Source organism: Jaculus jaculus, chromosome 3, assembly GCF_020740685.1.
Source record: "Jaculus jaculus isolate mJacJac1 chromosome 3, mJacJac1.mat.Y.cur, whole genome shotgun sequence".
Lineage (NCBI taxonomy): Eukaryota > Metazoa > Chordata > Mammalia > Rodentia > Dipodidae > Jaculus > Jaculus jaculus.
This window is the reverse complement of record NC_059104.1, coordinates 169,482,400-169,501,785: the sequence shown is the minus strand read 5'-3', so window position 1 is coordinate 169,501,785 and position 19,386 is coordinate 169,482,400. Positions and strand designations below refer to the sequence as shown.

The 19,386-nt window shown below is 46.5% G+C and overlaps 1 protein-coding gene across 2 annotated transcripts in view; it reads left to right on the top strand.

Annotated features, from left to right (window-relative positions):
• Nucleotides 1–13,096, top strand: part of P2ry6 (pyrimidinergic receptor P2Y6) — an 81,803-nt gene extending 68,707 nt beyond the window's left edge. Inside the window, exons 1-3 of one of the 2 annotated variants that reach the window (XM_045146285.1) lie at nt 6,855–6,967; nt 10,895–11,037; nt 12,073–13,096. In XM_045146285.1, the coding sequence (XP_045002220.1) occupies nt 12,107–13,093 (987 nt within the window). In that variant the 5' untranslated portion in view covers nt 6,855–6,967; nt 10,895–11,037; nt 12,073–12,106 and the 3' untranslated portion in view covers nt 13,094–13,096. Of the gene's footprint in view, nt 1–6,854; nt 6,968–10,894; nt 11,038–12,072 lie in introns of those variants that run through there. The other variant, XM_045146286.1, reaches the window with a different exon arrangement.
• The last annotated feature ends 6,290 nt before the right edge of the window (nt 13,097–19,386 follow it).

Sequence of the window (19,386 nt, the reverse complement as noted above, 5' to 3'; positions counted from 1 at the left end):
ATATGTAGACTCGGCTGCTTATGCTAAAGAACTCACTTCGTGGTTGTCCCCTGGCCTGAGGAAAGGAAGCCGACAGGTGATCACTCTGTGGGGGAAGGGGCTGTAGTTTTGTTTTGTTTTGTTTTTGTGAAGGTGTGCCTGGAGTGGAGGCAGACAGTGGTTGCCTGGTGTCAGGGTGACACTCGGGGTGGAGGGGTGCCACTCCACGGCTGTCGTGAGTCACACCGGTAAGGATGAATGTCAGCTAGCAGGGTTGGGCTTTTCTAGGACGGGAAGCCGGAGGAAGGCTAAGGAGTATCAGGGCAGATGAAAAGAACGAGGGGCACAGCCTGGGGTTTTCTAGGCACAAGCTTGGTGGGAGGCCCCTGCTGTGTGGGTACCAGTCTTGTCCTCAGGGACTCTGCTGAAGGCTGAATGTGCTGGACTGTCCACTAGCGCCTCCTCGAGGCCATAGGCCATCACTGCAGGACTCCCGTCCTCTGGAGGAGCTGTGGTCCTTTAGAAGTCTGACCCAAACTGTGCCCTGAGGCCAACACCCCCCAGAGGACTTCACACTTGTCCAAATCCTGGAATTGATAGTGATGGCCACCTAGAGGTCATCCTGAGGATTGGCTGCAGCCCCCACCCCCAGTTTCTGGGCACAGATCCAAATAAACACTAGAAGTCCAATTTGTATGCGGCTGACCTAGTGTTTGCCTGCAATTCAAACCTGAACTTTCTCAGTTTGTTCCAAAGTTTTGGCTCCCTCCCAGTCCCCCAGTTGTTTATTTCTTTTTCTTTTTTTTTTTCACAATTTTTATTAACATTTTCCATGATTATTAAAAAATATCCCATGGTAATACCCTCCCTCGCAGCCCCCCACCCGAACTTTCCCCTTTGAAATTCCATTCTCCATCATATTACCTCCCCATCTCAATCATTGTACTTACATATATACAATACCAACCTATTAAGTACCCTCCTCCCTTCCTTTCTCTTCCCTTTATATCTCATTTTTTTCTTTTTTTTTAAATTTTTATTAGCATTTTCCATGATTATAAAAAAAATCCCATGGTAATTCCCTCCCTCTCCCCCCACACTTTCCCCTTTGAAATTCCATTCCCCATCACAATCATTGTACTTACATATATACAATATCAACTTATTAAGTACCCTCCTCCCTTCCTTTCTCTTCCCTTTATGTCTCCTTTTTAACTTACCTCTGCTACTAAGTATTTTCCTTCTCACACAGAAGCCCAATCATCTGTAGCTAGGATCCACATATGAGAGAGAACATGTGGTGCTTGGCTTTCTGGGCCTGGGTTACCTCACTTAGTATAATCCTTTCCAGGTCCATCCATTTTTCTGAAAGTTTCATAACTTCTATTTTTCTTTACCGCTGAGTAGAACTCCATTGCATAAATGTGCCACATCTTCATTATCCACTCATCAATTGAGGGACATCTAGGCTGGTTCCATTTCCCAGCTATTATAAACTGGGCAGCAATAAACATGGTTGAGCATGAACTTCTAAGGAAATGAGATGAGTCCTTAGGATATATGCCTAGGAGTGCTATACCTGGGTCATATGGTAGATCAATCTTTAGCTGTTTTAGGAACCTCCACACTGATTTCCACAATGGCTGGACCAGATTGCATTCCCACCAGCAGTGTAGAAGGGTTCCTCTTTTTCCACATCCCCGCCAACACTTATGGTCATTTGTTTTCATGATGGTAGCCAATCTGACAGGAGTGAGATGGAATCTCAATGTAGTTTTAATCTGCATTTCCCTGATGACTAGTGACGTAGAACATCTTTTTAGATGCTTATATGCCATTCGTATTTCTTCCTTTGAGAATGCTCTATTTAGCTCCATAGCCCATTTTTTGATTGGCTTGTTTGATTCCTTATTATTTAACTTTTTGAGTTCTTTGTATATCCTAGATATTAATCCTCTATCAGATATATAGCTGGTGAAGATTTTTTCCCATTCTGTAGGTTGCCTCTTTGCTTTTTTCACTGTGTCCTTTGCAGTGCAAAATCTTTGTAATTTCAGAAGGTTCCAGTGATTAATCTGTGGTTTTATTGCCTGAGCGATTGGGGTTGTATTCAGAAAGTCTTTGCCAAGACCAATATGTTGAAGGGTTTCCCCTACTCTTTCCTCTAGCAGTTTCAGAGATTCAAGTCTGATGTTAAGGTCTTTAATCCATTTGGACTTAATTCTTGTGCATGGAGAGAGAGAAGAATCTATTTTCATCCGCCTACAGATATATATCCAGTTTTCCCAACACCATTTGCTGAAGAGGCTATCTTTTCTCCAATGAGTATTTTTGGCATTTTTATCGAATATCAGGTGGCTATAGCTACCTGGACTTACATCTGGGTCCTCTATTCTGTTCCACTGATCTACATGTCTGTTTTTGTGCCAGTACCATGCTGTTTTTGTTACTGTGGCTCTGTAGTATAGGTTAAATTCAGGTATGGTGATACCACCAGCCTTATTTTTGTTGCTCAGTATTATTTTAGATATTTGAGGTTTTTTGTGATTCCAAATGAATTTTTGGATTTTTTTTTCTATTTCCATGAAGAATGCCTTAGGAATTTTGATAGGGATTGCATTAAATGTGTAGATTGCTTTTGGTAAGATTGCCATTTTCACGATATTGATTCTTCCAATCCAGGAACAAGGGATGTTTCTCCACTTTCTAGCGTCTTCTGCAATTTCTCGCTTGAGTGTTTTAAAATTCTCATTGTAGAGATTCTTTACTTCCTTGGATAGGTTTATTTCAAGGTACTTTATTTATTTTTTTTTGATGCAATTGAGAATGGGAGTGATTCTCTGATTTCATCCTCTGTGTGTTTGTTGTTAGCATATATTAAGGCTACTGATTTCTGTGTATTTATTGTGTATCCTGCTACATGGCTGTAGGTTTTTATCAGCTCTAACAGTTTGCTAGTAGAGTCTTTAGGGTCCTTTATGTATAGAATAATGTCATCTGCAAATAATGATAACTTGATCTCTTCCTTTCCAATTTGTATCCCTTTTGTGTGTGTCTCTTGCCTTATTGCTATGGCTAAGACTTCCAAAACTATGTTAAATAAAAGTGGGGACAGTGGACACCCTTGTCTTGTTCCTGATTTTAGTGGAAAAGTTTCCAGTTTTTCCCCATTTAGTAATATGTTGGCTGTAGGCTTGTCATAAATAGCTTTTATTACATTGAGATATGTTCCTTCTGTTCCCAGTCTCTGTAGGACTTTTATCATGAAGGGATGTTGGATTTTGTCAAATGCTTTCTCTGCGTCTAATGAGATGATCATGTGATTTTTGTCCTTCAAACCATTTATATAATGTATTACATTTATAGATTTGCATATATTGAACCATCCTACATCTCTGGGATAAAGCCTACTTGGTCAGGGTGAATGATCTTTTTGATATATCCTTGTATTCTGTTTTCCAATATTTTATTAAGAATTTTTGCATCTATGTTCATGAGGGAGATTGGTCTGTAATTTTCTTTTTTTGTTCTATCTTTGCCTGGTTTTGGTATCAGGGTGATTCTGGCCTCATAGAAGGAGTTTGGTAGAATTCCTTCTTTTTCTATTTCCTGGAAAAGCTTAAGAAGCAATGGTGTTAGCTCTTCCTTGAAGGACTGGTAAAATTCAGCAGTGAATCCATCTGGGCCTGGGCTTTTTTTAGTTGGGAGATTATTGAAAACTGTTCGGATCACCATACTTGTTATAGGTCTATTTAAGTGATTAATCTCATCTTGATTTAATTTAGGTAGGTCATATAAATCAAGGAAATCATCCATTTCTTTCAGATTTTCTTACTTTGTGGAGTATATGCTCTTATAGTATGATCCCTATGATTTTTTGAATTTCTCTGGAATCTGTTGCGATGTTACTGTTTTCATCTCTGATTTTATTAATTTGTGTCTCTCTTTCTTTTGATCAGATTTTCTAAGTGTGATGGTTTGATTCAGGTGTCCCCCATAAACTTAGGTGTTCTGAATGCTAGGTTCCCAGCTGATGGAGATTTGGGAATTAATGCCTCCTGGAGGGAGTGTATTGTTGGGGGCGGGCTTAGGGGCATTAAAGCCAGTTTCCCCTTGCCAGTGTTTGGCACACCCTCCTGTAGCTGTATCAATTGATTTGATGTTATATATTTTCAGGGTAGGAGCTTAAGATGTTAGGTGTGGCTCTTAAGACTCAGAGTATCTACAAAGGTGTTCCTAGGGGTTGAGTTTCCCTGCTATGAGAGTATTCAGGTAGGCTGAGTGGAATAAAATACAGGTAGATTCTGAAATTTAACTAAACACTGTACACACTCAATCAAAAACAGCACCGAGTATTTATGCCAGAGTAGTTATTATAACAACCAGATCCTCTATTAACAAAGAGGTTAAGATTTCTGGTCTGTTGAGGGATCCAAGTCAGCTTGTGACCAAGTGAGACCCTTCCCTGGTGCAATCCCAGTTACCTTGGATGAATTTGGTCTCAGTCAAGGTGCTGGCTGGGTCGTCGGGCTGCTGTTCTGATTTCTGGAGCTGGGAACTGGCTTTTTCTGTGGGGCAAACCGAGCCTGGCAACTGTGGCCCTGCAGAACAGCACCCCCCGCTGCTGGAACTGCTACTGCTGCTGTTGAAGCTGCCGCTGGTGAATCTGTCACCACTGCTGCTAAAGTTGCTGCTGCTGGGTCTGTCGCTGCTACTGCTGCTGCTGGATCTGCCACTACTGGATCTGCCGCTGCTGGGGCCGCTGTTGCCGGTGCCAGAGCCACTGATGTTGCTGCCAGACTCTGCCCCTGCTTGGGTCCTGCTGTCGGCTCAAGTTGGCATTGCCGGTCCCAGGACCGCTGCTCTGTTCGCTGGAGCTGGTGGGGGAGGGGAGCTGCTCTGGTTCTCTCGCTGCTCCACGTGTTCTTCTACCTCGCGGTCTGCTCCTCCGCTGCTCGCTGCCGCTCTCCCTTCACATTTCTTGAGTTGCGGAGAGCGCGGTGTGAGGGGAAGCGCCCACACCTGGCTTTTCCTGCGGCTTGAGCCAAGCCTAGCAACTTTCTGGTGCCAGGGCCACTTTTGCCAGCCTGTGCGGGCTCTGGATGCTCTGGATCTCTCCTACTTCTCTGCTGCCGTTTCAATTTCCTATACAGTTCACTTTTTAGTAAAAGTGTGTATTTTGCTGAGTTTTTTTGGTCTTTTTCCCCCCTAGGCTGCTTTGGCATGCCTATCTTAACCAGAAGTCCCCTATTTATTTATTTAAGAGAGAGAGAAAGCCAGGGTGGTGACTACTGATGGAGGAGTTTAGGAGGAGCTCTTGGCACCAGTAGGTGATCAATAAATGTCTGTGGAGAAAAGGAAACGCAGGAAGGAAATGGAGAAGGTGGCTAGGATGTGACTGCCCAAGTGGACTGCTACCTTGAGGGACAGTGAGACGCGTGCGTTGGTGGATGACCTGTCAGTGACTGTTGGGAGGAAGATGTGTGTCAGCAGTAAAGGACTGGGAAAATGAACGGCCTCTGGGTGGCTCTGGTGTTGCAGCTAATGGAGGGGCCACAAGTTCTAATCATCTTCCTGCCCCCCACTTTTTTTTTTTGAGGTAATTCCAACAGACTGGACTTTTTTTTTTTTTTTTTGAAGTAGGGTCTCACTTTAGCTCAGGCTGACCTGGAAAATCACTCTGTAGTCTCAGGGTGGCCTTGAACCCACGGCGATCCTCCCACCTCTGCCTCACGAGTGCTGGGATTAAAGGCGTGCGCCACCATGCCCAGCTTTTCTTTTTTTGTTTTTGAGGTAGGGTCTCGCTCTAGCCCAGGCTGACCTGGAATTCACTATGAAGTCTCAGGGTGGCCTCGAACTCGCGGTGATCGTCCCGAGTGCTGGGTTTAAAGGCGTGTGCCACCACATCTGCCCTTCTGACAGATGAGAAAACCAGCTGCAGGGTCTGTGGGGCTGACCTCTGACCAGCAGCCTCTGGTCCTCCCCCACCTCTCCTATCCCCTTGCCCCCTTCTCCCCACCACTGAAGAGGGGTTTCTGGGAAAGATGCCTTTTCCCCACCTTCTTGGTCCTCTAGGCTGTTTCCTGCAGGCCAGGCCAAGGTGTGTGTTGCGGGGAGGGGTGCAGGCAGAGAGGGGGTGGCCCACACGGGGGCTATTTCAGTCAGAGCCAGCCCCGCCAGGAAGCAGAGGAAACTGTCCGGTCACAGCTGGGGGCGGGACAGCCCGGAGGAGGGCAGGAGAGTGGACAGCCACACGTCTGGCTTGCCCCAGCACACTCGGTACCACAGACCTGGCACGGGATTGGGATGCCGCATGTGAGTGTTGCTGCGCCATGGGGCCAGGGGAGGTGGCTGGGCACAGGGAGCCACGTGCCTTTTGTAGCTTGGGTGTGGTGTGGGCCAAGAAGAGGTCTGCCCAGCTGGGGACTCAAAGAAGCAAGAAGCTTGATGGGCTGAGCAGCTTAGGGGACAGTTAGGACTCTGACAGACATGGGCTGGACGACAGCGCATGAAGAGATCAGCAAAGATGGGGAGGTGGGACATGAGACCGGTAGCTATGTGGCTATCTCTGTCTTGGGAACAGTGAGAAAGGCAGGAAGGAGAGAAGTGTGGGCACCGGGCGTGGTGCCACACACCTTTAATCCCAGCACTCAGGAGGCTCTGAGTTTGAGACCTGAGCTAGAACGAGACCCTATCTTGAAACCCTCCCCCCCCCCCCAAGAAAAAAGAGGAATGTGGAGCGGACCTGGGGTCCTTCAAAGAGAGCAAGAGGGCTATGCAGGGCCCCTGAGCACCTGTGTTCTCTCAAGGGGAGAGGGATTTCTTGGAATGTCTTTGCTCAGACTGCATAGCTGGAGTCTGAAGAGGAGATGGAGTCTGAGTTCGTCTAAGACTTAGAGCCCAGGAGTGTGCAGCAGACGCGATCGCCAATGCCGGCTGCTACCCAGAGGCGCGCACAAGCCAGCCCTCCCCCTGGCCGGAGTTGGAGGTAGGCAGTTCTCCGCACACCCCTGAAGGCAGAGTAGATGAGAAGCCAGTGACAGTCTGGCTTGCCTTGAGTGGACCAGCCCTGAGGGTCTGCCATCTTCCAAGAAGGAAAGGAGCGGTCTGGGGTGGACCAGTCTCACCAGGAAGCCAGAGACTGGGAACCACTGCAAATTCCAACCCCCGGAGAGGGCTCTCTCTGGGACAGGATCAGAGGACCAGGACCTCCCAAAGGACTTTTTTTTTTTTAAATTTGTTTTTATTTGTTTATTTATTTATTTTTATTTTTTGGTTTTTCAAGGTAGGGTCTTACTGTAGCCCAGGCTGACCTGGAATTCACTATGGATTCTCAGGGTGGCCTTGAACTCACAGCTTTCCTCCTACCTCTGCCTCCTAAATGCTGGGATTAAACGCGTGCACCACCATGCCCGGCTTGTTTTTATTTATTTATTTGAGAGTGACAGACAAGCAAAGAGAGAAAGAGGCAGAGAGAGAGAGAGAGAGAGAGAAAGAATGGGCACATCAGGGCCTCCAGCCATTGCAAACCTTATGCATCTGATTTACATGGGTACTGGGGAATCGAGACTTGAACCGGGGGATCCTTAGGCTTTACAGGCGAGTGTTTAACCACTAAGCCACCCCCTCCAGCCCCCAAAGGAAGTTTTTAGGGACGCAGAACACTTCCGAAGACCCTGCCTGCTCCACCTTGTCCCCACCTGGGGTGCCTTTCCTTGCTGTTGGAAGGAAACTCTCCCTAGGGACAGAGGCCATCGTTCTCCGGGAAAAAGTCCTTTCTACCCTGTGGCTCCCTCTGGTCTCCTCCTCGGATGAGTACACTGGGGCTCAGCATGCAGCTACGTATCTACCCTTCATCTGCATCTGTGTGCTGTGCTGGGTCCCTGTGGGTGCAGTAGGTCATGAGTGAATGCCTGACAGGTGAAAACAAGAGAATGGATGTATTAAAGGAAGATTAGACCACCAGGCATGGTAACACATAATCCCAACACTCAGGAGGCAGAGGTAGGAGGATCACTGTGAGTTTGAGGCTAGCCCAGGACTACAGAGTAAGTTCCAGGTTAGCCTGGGCTACAGTGAGATCCTACCTTGGGGAAAAAAAAATGAAAGAAAGGCTGGGCATGGTGGCACACATCTTTAATCTCAGCACTTGGGAGGCAGAAGTAGGAGGATCACTGTGAGTTTGAGGCTAGCTTGAGACTACATAGTGAATTCCAGGTCAGCCTGGGCTACAGCGAGACCCTACCACAAAGAAGAAAGGAAGGAAGGGAGGGAGGAAGAGAGATAGATCCCAGCTGAGGGTGGTGACGCAAACCTTTAATCACAGCACTCGGTAGGCTAAGAGGATCTTTGTGAGTTCAAGGCCAGCCTGAGCCTACATAGTGAATTCCAGGTCAGCCTGGGCTAGCACAAGACTCTACCTCAAAAAATAATTAATAATGGTTCCAATGAAGACTGGGAACGTAACTCAGTTGGCAGAGCACTTGCCTTGTACACACAAAGCCCTGGGTTCAATCCCAACACTGTATAAACTGGGCCTGATGGCACATATGTGTAATCCCAGCATGTGGAAGGAAGTGGCAGGAAGAGCAAGAGTTGGAAGTAACCCTTGGCTATATAGGGAATTTGAGGCCAGCTTGGCCTACATGAGCCCGTTTAAAAAAAAAAAAAAAAAGTTAAATTTAAAAAACCCAGTTGTAGCAGGGTGTGGTGGTGCACACCTTTAATCCCAGCACTCAGGAGGCAGAGGTAGGATGATCACCATGAGTTCAAGGTCATCCTGAGACTACAGACTTAATTCCAGGTCACCCTGGACCAAAGTGAGACCCTACCTCGGAAAAAAAAAAAAAAAAAAAAACATAAATTGCTTGCCTGGGAAGCCTAAGGACCTGGTTTCAATTCCCCAGTACCCACATAAGCCAGCTGTACAAGGTAGCACAAGTGTCTGAAGTTCATTTGCAGTAGTTGGAGATCCTGTGTGCCCACTCTCTCTATATTTGCTCCTCTCTATCAAATAATGCAAAAATAAATAAATACAATAAGATTAAAAAAAAGATTTCATTAGCTGGGGGGGAGGGTATTACCACGGTATATTTTTTATAATCATGGAAAATGTTAATAAAAACTGTGAAAAGGTAAAAAAAATAAATAAATTAAAAAAAAAAACCCAGTTGTGGTGGTGCACGCCTTTAATCCCAGCCTGGTGGAGGTAGAGATAGGAGGATCACTGTGAGTTCGAGGCCTGCCTGGGACTATAGAGTGAGTTCCAGGTGAGTTTGAGCTAGAGTGAAACCCTACCTCGGAAAAAAAAAAAAAAAAGGAAAGAAAGAACAGCATGACTCTGTGAGTACTGGGGAATTGAACTCAAGCTGGCAGGCTTTGCATAGGAGTGCCTTTAACCACTTAGCCATCTCCCCAGCCCCAGGGCTTCATTGTTTGTTTGTTTTTTATATATATTTTATTTATTTACTTGAAAGAGAAAGAGGCAGAGAGAAAGAGAGAGGGAGAGGATGGGCGTGCCAGGACCTCTAGCCACTACAAATAAATGGCAAATGCATGTAGTCTCTTGTCCATCTGTCTTACGTGGGTCCTGGAGAATCGAACCAGGATCCTTTGGCTTTGCAGGCAAACACCGTAACCGCTAAGCCATCTCTCCAGACCTTTTTAAAAATATTTTATTTATTTATTTGAGAGGGAAAGAGGCAGAGAGAGTGTGTGTGTGGTTTTTAAAAAAATATTTATTTTATATTATTTATTTGAGAGAGAAATAGGGAGAGAGAAAAAGAGAGGGAGTGGGCACACCAGGGCCTTCAGCCACTGCAAACAAACTCCAGACGCATGTACCACCTTGTGCATCTGTCTTACATGGGTCCTGAGGAATCGAACCTGGGTCCTTTGGCTTTGCACGCAAATTCCCTAACTGCTAAGCCATCTCTCCAGCCCTGTTTGTTTGTTTTTTGAGACAGGCATTCCTTAGGTAGCTCTGGCAGGCCTGCGTAAAACCAGGCTGGCCTCAAACTTGCAGTGGTCCTCCAGCTTATAAACCTGAGTTCTGAGAACTGTAGGCATGAATCACCACAGACTTCCTATTTTTTAAATTATTTATTGCTAGGAGAGAGAGGGAGAGGGAGAGACAGAGAGAAAGGGTGTGCCAGGGTCTCCTGTAGCTGCAAATGAACTCTGGATACATGTGCCACTCTATGCAGCTGAGGAATCGAACCCAGGGCCTTTAGGCTTTGCAAGCAAATGCCTAAACCGTTGAGCCACCTCTCCAGCCTAGACTTCATTTATTTTTCCTGGGCCTCAGTTTTTCCCATTTGTAAAAAATGGAGGAGAGAGTATGGATCTCACTAGAGTAAAGGCTTCTGCTTCCTTAGTCCATTAGATTCAAGCTGTAACTTCCCTCTTGACATTAGTAATATGGAACCACCATTATCCAAGAGTACTTAGATACCCATCAGGGAACCTCACCCAGGCATTGTGCTGGTCCTCCAAAGCCAGCCCAAACCAACGGGATGTAGGATGTAATGGCTTGGTATTTACTGGTCACCTACCGGATGTCAGGAGCATGCCCATTTCACTGCTGAGGGCACATGTCCTGGAAAGGCAAATGACACGATCCGGGTCACACAGCAGGGAAGTATTGTCACCATTAGAACCCAGGCCTGTCTATCTCTGCATCCCATGTCTGTGGGAGGTCGGGCTCTACTTTTGGCTCGGTTGGGCTCTCTGTTGACTCTCCCTGCCCCTCGAGGTGACTGGTTTCCATTTCTGAAAAGCTGTGGGTTTTCTAGCACTGATTTGCTTTTGGGAAATCGGTTTTCACTCTGGCCACCAGAGGGCGCAGTGGCACTCAGCGGTCAATTGGAAATAGGTCTGAGGGCGCCCTTGAGTCATCTTTCCTCTGTTTTTGCAGGTAACAAGGTTGTGTCCAATAGAAGAATGATAACTTCAGAAAGAGGAGTTCGGGCTAAGGATGTCGGAGCGTCCCTCAGTGAACTCATGGTGTGTGCATTGTCCCCTGGCCTGCCTCTGAGACACAGAGGAACACCAAACCTGGTACTTTCAATCTTCTTGTTAGCCTGAGACAGGCAGATGAACCACAATCTCCAGGTCTCAGGGAAAGCCCAATGTAGCAAGACTTACTGCTTCTACCCTCAGGGAATTCCCCGAGACCTGAGTACCGTATTCTCTCAGATGGAAGAAACCGAGAATCAAAAGGAAATCTCTACTCTAAAATCATCTACGTAGTCAGTAGCAAACCCAAGCCCGATGGCCTCCACTAAGAGGAAACATTTGCCCAGGGTTGTGAAGGACAGATGACAGGTTACTAGAAAGACTACAAAAAATGAATACTAGAGAAAGAAAGTGAATTTGGGTTATAGCTCAGTGATAGAGAGCTTATCTATCACACAATCTCTAATACTACAAAAACAAAAAAGAAATCATAAAATGTGTCATTCATTATAGCAGGGTGTGGTGGTGCATACCTGTAATCCCTACATTCTGGCGGTAAAGGCAGGACGATTGCTACAAGTCCAGGAAACCTCCCCCTGCCCGCCCCCAATAAGGAAGTGATTAATTCCAGCATTCAGGAGGGCGAGGTAGGAGGAAAACTGTGAGTTCAAGGCCAACTGGAGACTATGTAGTGAATTCCAGGCCAACCTGGGCTAAAGCGAGACCCTACCTAGAAAAAAGAAAGAAAGAGAATTTGATCTCTTGCAAACTTGAGCTTTATTGGGTTATAAGTTTCCTTGAAATGAGGGTTGTATAAGCCTCAACAGGACGAGTATAAGACATGACAAAAAGCTGGGCGTGGTGGCACACAGTTTTAACCCCAGCACTCAGGAGGCAGAGGTAGGATGGTCACCGTGAGTTCAAGACCACTCTGAGACTACACAGTGAATTCCAGGCCAACCTGGGTTAGAGTGAGACCCTACCTTGAAAAAAAAAAAAGCAAAGTAATAATAATAATAACAACAACAAAGTTGGGGCCCTACTTGTCCACATAGGGAGATCAAGGCCCAGAGGAGGACAGGGTCCACTGGGTGGTCAGTAAGTATGTCACTGACAAGGTGTATATTGTTTCCCCAGGTTCTCCAAGTATAATACTGACAGCTGGGCAGCTATGGATCAGGACAATGGCACCGTCCAGGTCTTGGCCTTGCCACCCACCACCTGCGTGTACCAGGAGAACTTCAAGAAGTTGCTGCTGCCCCCGGTGTACTCTGTGGTGCTGGTGGCCGGCCTGCCCCTGAACATCTGCGTCATTGCCCAGATCTGTGCCTCCCGCCGTGCCCTCACCCGCTCAGCCGTGTATACCCTGAACCTGGCACTGGCCGACCTGCTCTACGCCTGCTCATTGCCGCTGCTCATCTACAACTACGCCCAAGGAGACCACTGGCCCTTCGGGGACCTCACCTGCCGCCTGGTACGCTTCCTGTTCTATGCCAACCTTCACGGGAGCATCCTGTTCCTCACCTGCATCAGCTTCCAGCGTTACCTGGGCATCTGTCATCCCCTGGCCCCCTGGCACAAGCGTGGGGGTCGCCGGGCCGCCTGGCTGGTGTGCGGGGCCGTGTGGCTGGCCGTGACTGCCCAGTGCCTGCCCACGGCCGTCTTTGCTGCCACGGGCATGCAACGGAATCGCACTGTCTGCTACGACCTGAGCCCACCCATCCTGGCCACCCGCTACCTGCCCTACGGCATGGCCCTCACGGTCATCGGCTTCCTGCTGCCCTTCACAGCCTTGCTGGCTTGTTACTGTCGCCTGGCTCGCCGCCTGTGCCGTCGGGATGGCCCAGCGGGGCCCGTGGCCCAGGAGCGGCGCAGCAAGGCGGCGCGCATGGCCGTGGTGGTGGCCGCCGTCTTCGCCATCAGCTTCCTGCCTTTCCACGTCACCAAGACGGCCTACCTGGCCGTGCGCTCCACGCCGGGCGTCTCCTGCCCCGTGCTGGAGGCCTTTGCCGCCGCCTACAAAGGCACGAGGCCCTTCGCCAGTGCCAACAGCGTGCTGGACCCCATCCTCTTCTACTTCACCCAGAAGAAGTTCCGCCGGCAGCCGCACAAGCTCCTCCGGAAACTCACGGCCAAGTGGCAGCGCCAGGGACGCTGAGGCCACCACACCCAGGACACGTGCAGCTTGTGTTTGCCACCCCAAACCCCGAGGATTACTAAGCCACCATCCCGTTGGCATGGAGCGAGACCCGCCGCCGACAGCTTATCGAGCCAGCCCGGGCCTGGTTGCAGTAGTCTGGGAATTTGGGGGGGGGACTTAAATTTTTTTTCCTTTTTTTTCAAATTTTTATTAACAACTTCCATGATTATAAACATATCCCATTGCAATGCCCTCCCTCCCCCACTTTCCCCTTTGAAGAAACTCCATTCTCCATCATATCCCCTCCCTATCTCAATCAGTCTCTCTTTTATTTTGATGTCATGATCTTTTCCTCCTCTTATGATGGTCTTGTGTAGGTAGTGCCAGGCACTTAAAAAATTTTTTTTCCTCAAATTTTATTAACATTTTCCATGATTATAAAAAATATCCCATAGTAATACCTCCCCCACTTTCCCCTTTGAAATTCCATTCTCTATCATATACCCTTCCCCATCTCAATCATTCTACTTACATATATACAATACTAGCCTATTAAGTACCCAGGAGAGGACTCTTCCTTTCTCTTCCCTTTATATCTCCTTTTTAACTTACTGGCCTCTGCTACTGAGTTTTTTCCTTCTCATGCAGAAGCCCAATCATCTGTAGCTAGGATCCACATATGAGGGAGAACATGTGGTACTTGGCTTTCTGGGCCTGGATTACCTCACTTAGTATAACCCTTTCCAGATCCATCCATTTTTCTGCAAATTTCATAACTTCATTTTTCTTTACTGCTGAGTAGAATTCCATTGTATAAATGTGCCATATCTTCATTATCCACTCATCAGTTGAAGGACATCTAGGCTGGTTCCATTTCCCAGCTATTATAAATTGAGCAGCAATAAACATGGTTTAGCACGTACTTCTAAGGAAATGAGATGAGTCCTTAGGATATATGCCTAGGAGTGCTATAGCTGGGTCATATGGTAGATCAATCTTTAGCTGTTTTAGGAACCTCCACACTGATAAACACAATGGCTGGACCAGATTCCATTCCCACCAACAGTGTAGAAGGGTTCCTCTTAAAAAAAATTTTTTTTAAGGTAGGGTCTCACTATAGCCCAGGCTGACCTGGAATTAGTCTCAGGGTGGCCTTGAACTCATAGCGATCCTCCCACCTCTACCTCCTGCGTGCTGGCATTAAAGATCACCACGCCCAGTTGAATTTGTTTTTTTTAAGTTTATTTAGAATCTGGGCATGGTGGCTCACGCCTTTAATCACAGCACTCCATAGGCAGAGGTAGGAGGATTGCCATGAGTTCAAGGCCACCCTGAGACTAATTCCAGGTCAGTCTGGGCTACAGCGAGATACTACCTTGAAAAAAATAAAATTTATTTGGGAGGAGAGAAGGCAAGGGAGAGAAAGAATGAATAAATGCACCAGGGTCTCTTGCAGCTGCAAATCCAGACACATGCACCACTTTTGAGCATCTGGCTTTATATGGGTCCTGGGGAATTGAATCACAGTGGGCAGGTAGGCTTGACAAGCAAGTGCCTTTAACTGATGAACAAGTATCCTTTTATAAAGTTAAAAACAATTACGGCTGGGCATGGTGGTGCACGCCTTTAATCCCAGCACTTGGGAGGCAGAGGTAGGTGGATAGCTGTGAGTTCGAGGCCACCTTGAGACTACATAGTGAATTCCAGGTCAGCCTGGGCCAGAATGAGACCCTACCTCGCAAAACCAAAAAAAAAAAAAAAAAAAAAATTAAAGTGAGACGCTATGATGCATGCCTATAATCCCAGCATTTAGGAGGGCAGCCTGGGCTACGTAAAAAGATTGTACTATGAGACTGAGAGTGGTGGCGCATGCCTTTAATCCCAGCACTCGGGAGGCAGAGGTAGGAGGATCATTGTGAGTTTGAGGCCACCCTGAGACTCCATAGTGAAAGCCAGACTCTATCTTGAAAAACCAGAATAAATAAATAAAATAGATTTAAAAATATTGTGCTATGTTGTGGTGGAAACCAACCACCCTCTAATATGACTGGAGGCCCGCTCTATGGGAGGAAATACATCCCTGATACTGAAAACCTACAACAGGGGTAGTCATGAGCCCTAGGGGTATAACGTCTGTTGCTGTCTGGCTAAATGTATATACTACGCTCACCAAACTGCCCAGTAAGCACTTCTCTTAATGTTCATATCCATATGTTAATGCTACTCTCACTTTTGGTTAGAGAACCTTCTCCTGTCAGATGGCAGTGACCTTGGGATGACTCAGAAGGTATCATGGTGCAGGGAAGAAGTGACAGGAGTGCTCAGCACTGCAATATCTCTATCACATCTTCCAAGGCTCAGGGTCTATTGCAGAAGAGGTGGCAGAAAGAATGTAAGAGCCAAAGGAAGGGTAGGACTCCTTACAACGTGCTCCCTCCAGACACAAAATGGCCTGGATATCCACAACCTCACAGTGCCTGACACTACCTACACAAGACCATCACAATAGGAAGATCATGACATCAAAACAAAAGAGAGACTGATTGAGAGGGGAAGGGGATATGATGGAGAGTGGAGTTTCAAAGGGGAAAGTCGAGGGAAGGAGGGCATTACCATGGGATATTGTTTACAATTATGGAAGATGTCAATTAAAAAAATGAAAAAAAATACTATGCTAGGATACCCTGTTTCAAAAAAGTAAAATAATTAAACTGGACCTGGTGACCCAGGCCTATAATCCCAGCTAGTCAGAAGGTGGAGGCAGGAAGATCATGCCTGTGCATGAGGTCAGGTCAGCTTGAGTAACTTAAGCTCTGTTCCCTCACATCCCCCCCCCCAAAAAAAAACCCAAAGAAACAAACAGAAATAACCTAAAATGAAAATGTTTCAGGGACTATGTAGATTAGGTTGGACGTGGTGGCAACACCCTTCATACTACACTTGGGAGATGGAGAAAGATCAGGAATTCAAAGTCTGGTGATTGCACAGAGTTTAAGGACAGCCTGGGCTACATGAGAACCTGCCTCAAAAATTTTGTTTTAAAGCCGGGCATGGTGGCGCACCCCTTTAATCCCAGCACTCGGGAGGCAGAGGTAGGAGGATCGCTGTGAGTTCAAGGCCACCCTGAGACTCCATAGTGAATTCCAGGTCAGCCTGGGCTAGAGTGAGACCCTACCTCAAAAAACTCTTTAAAACAATTTTTTTGTTTGTTTGTTTTTCGAGGTAGGGTCTCACTTTATCCCAGGCTGACCTGGCCTTAAACTCACAGCAATCCTCCTACCTCTGCCTCCCCAGTGCTGAGATTAAAGGTGAGCATCACCATGCCTGGCTTTTGTAAAGATTTTCAAATGTACATATTTTTGGTTTTTCGAGGTAGGGTCTCGCTCTACCCCAGGCTGACCTGAATTCACTATGGAGTCTCAGGGTGGCCTCAAGCTACAGTGATCCTCCTACATTTGCCTCCCCAGTGCAGGAACTAAAGGCGTGCGCCACCACAACAGAATGCTGAGTAGTACAGATGTGAGGTGAAGCTTTCGCTGGTTGATAGTGATGCAGGATTTTGAGGTTCAGAAGGAATCCCCCAGAATTTATGAACACCAAGTTTTGGGTTCTTACATTTTACAAAGAATTCATAAAGAATCCGGGCATAGAGCCGGGTGTGGTGGCGCACACCTTCAATCCCAGCACTGGGGAGGCAGAGGTAGGAGGATTGCCTGAGTTCGAGGCCACCCTGAGACCACGTAGGGAATTCCAGGTCAGCCTGAGCTAGAGTGAGACCTTGCCTCGAAAAACTGAGAAAAAAAAAAATTAATAAAGAGCCAGGTGTGGTGGCATCTGCCTTTAATCCTAGCACTTGGGAGACAGAGGTAGGAGAATTGCTGTGAGTTCAAGGCCACCCTGAGATTACAGAGTGAATTCCAGGTCAGCCTGGGTTAGAGTGAGATTTTACTTCAAACCCCCCCCAAAAAAGAAAAAGAAATATAAAGAAAGAAAGAATTAATAAAGGGCTGGAGAGATAGCTTAGCAGGTAAGGTGATTGCCAGCAAAGCCCTTAAAGGGTCAGGTTCAATTCCCAGCACCCATGTAAAGCCATATGCAGAAGGAAGAGGATTCGTCTGTAGTTTATATGCAGTGGTTAGAGGACCTGGTGCACCTATTCTCTGTCTGTATCTGTCTTTCTCACTTTCTCTCAAATAAATAAAATATTTATTTAAAAAAAAAAAAAGAATTAGCAAAGAGCTGGGCATGGTAGTGCATGCCTTTAATCCCAGCACCTAGGAGGCAGAGGTAGGAGGATTGCCATGAGTTTGAGGCCACCCTGAGACTACATAGTGAATACCAAATAAGCCTGGGCTAGAATGAGACCCTACCTCAAAAAGAAAAAAAAGAAAAGAATTAATAGAGATGGACTCAAGAAGGATAAAGTATGAATTATTGCATTTATTTAGGGGGATAACACAAATTGTGGGATTTAAGGGAGATTGGAGTCTAGGAAGGGAGGCTAAACATATGGGACATAGGAAACACACTCTCATATGGAAACACTGTATAGTTTATAAGGTTCATTTAAGAGAAATTGAGGGGGCTGGAGAGATGGCTTAGTGGTTACGGCATTTGCCTGTGAAGCCTAAGGACCCAGGTTTGGTTCCCCAGTACCCACATAAAGCCAGGTGCACCAGGTGGCACATGCATCTGGAGTTCATTTACAGTAGCTACAGGCCTTGGTGCTCCCATTCTCTCTCTATCTGCCTCTTTCTTTCTCAAAAAAATATATATATTTAAGATTTTAAAAAAGAGAAATTGAGGGCTTCAGAAAAAAAACTGGAGCAGAGATGCAAGCACATGCAAGGTAGAATCTAGGAGCGTGTGTCGGGAGACTTAGAAGAGACCCCATAGCATCCACCCTGAATTTCCCATGGAAGGAAGTTAAAGGGGCAAATGGGGGCTGGAGAGATGGCTTCGCAGTTAAGGCACATGCCTGTGAAGCCTAAGGACCCAGGTTTAATTCTCCAGGTCCCACATAGGCCAGATGCACATGGTGGTGCTTTTGTCTGGAGTTTGTTTGCATGTTTGACGTGTTCCATTCTAACTCTTTCTCTCTATCTCTCTCTGTCTCTAATAAATAAATAATTTCAAAAGGGGGGGCTAATGGTGGTGACTTAAGGAAGATTAGCAGAGAGAAAGTATAATAAAGAAAGTTGCATTCATGGTTCCCCCGAGTTTAGTGTAATTACACAGGTAACAGGCCAAGAATGAGAGAGAGCACCCACATGACAGATCTTAGAATGTAAGAGAACACGCACGTGGTAGATAGAGACCAGAGGAAAATCACACATGTAATTAAAATGAGAAGTTGCCCTAAACTGTAAAGCAGAGGCAAGTAGAAAAACCATCCAGACCAATAAACAATATTCTGTCATTTCCCCTCTCCCCTCCCCAGCCCTCACCCAGGAAGGGAAGCCACCTCAGTGTATCCAAACAGAAATGAGAGGGAATACACAGTCAGACAGACACACACATACACACATACCCACGGAGAAACACCCACGGAGAGAGGGAGGGGCTGGAAGACAGAAGCCTTTATAGCATCAGATTCAGGTATGCAAGGGGAAGACGTGATTGGCTAGTAAATTTGGAGGATGAACCCAAGCCCACCCAGGCAGCACAGTACACTGTGGGCAGCAGGGGGCGCTGTAGATAAGTCTTTATATATATTATAATCAATAATATTTATAAATATATATATTTTTTGATAACTTCCAAATTATAAGCAATATCCCATGGTAATTCCCTCCCTCCCCCCACTTTCCCCTTTGAAACTCCACTCTCCATCATATGCCCTCCCCCTCTCAATCAGTCTCTCTTTTATTTATTTTTTTAAATATTTTTTGTTCATTATTTATTTATTTATTTGAGAGCAACAGACACAGAGAGAAAGACAGATAGAGGGAGAGAGAGAGAATGGGCGCGCCAGGGCTTCCAGCCACTGCAAACGAACTCCAGATGCATGTGCCCCCTTGTGCATCTGGCTAACGTGGGACCTGGGGAACCGAGCCTCGAACCGGGGTCCATAGGCTTCAAAGGCGAGCGCTTAACCGCTAAGCCATCTCTCCAGCCCCTCTCTTTTATTTTGATGTTATGATCATTTCTTTCTATTATCATGGTCATGTGTAGGTAGTGTCAGGCACTGTGAGGTCATGGATATCCAAGCCATTTGTGTCCAGAGCACATTGTAAGGAGTCCTACCCTTCCTTTGGCTCTTACATTCTTTCCACCACCTCTTCCACAATAGACCCTGAGCCATGAAAGGT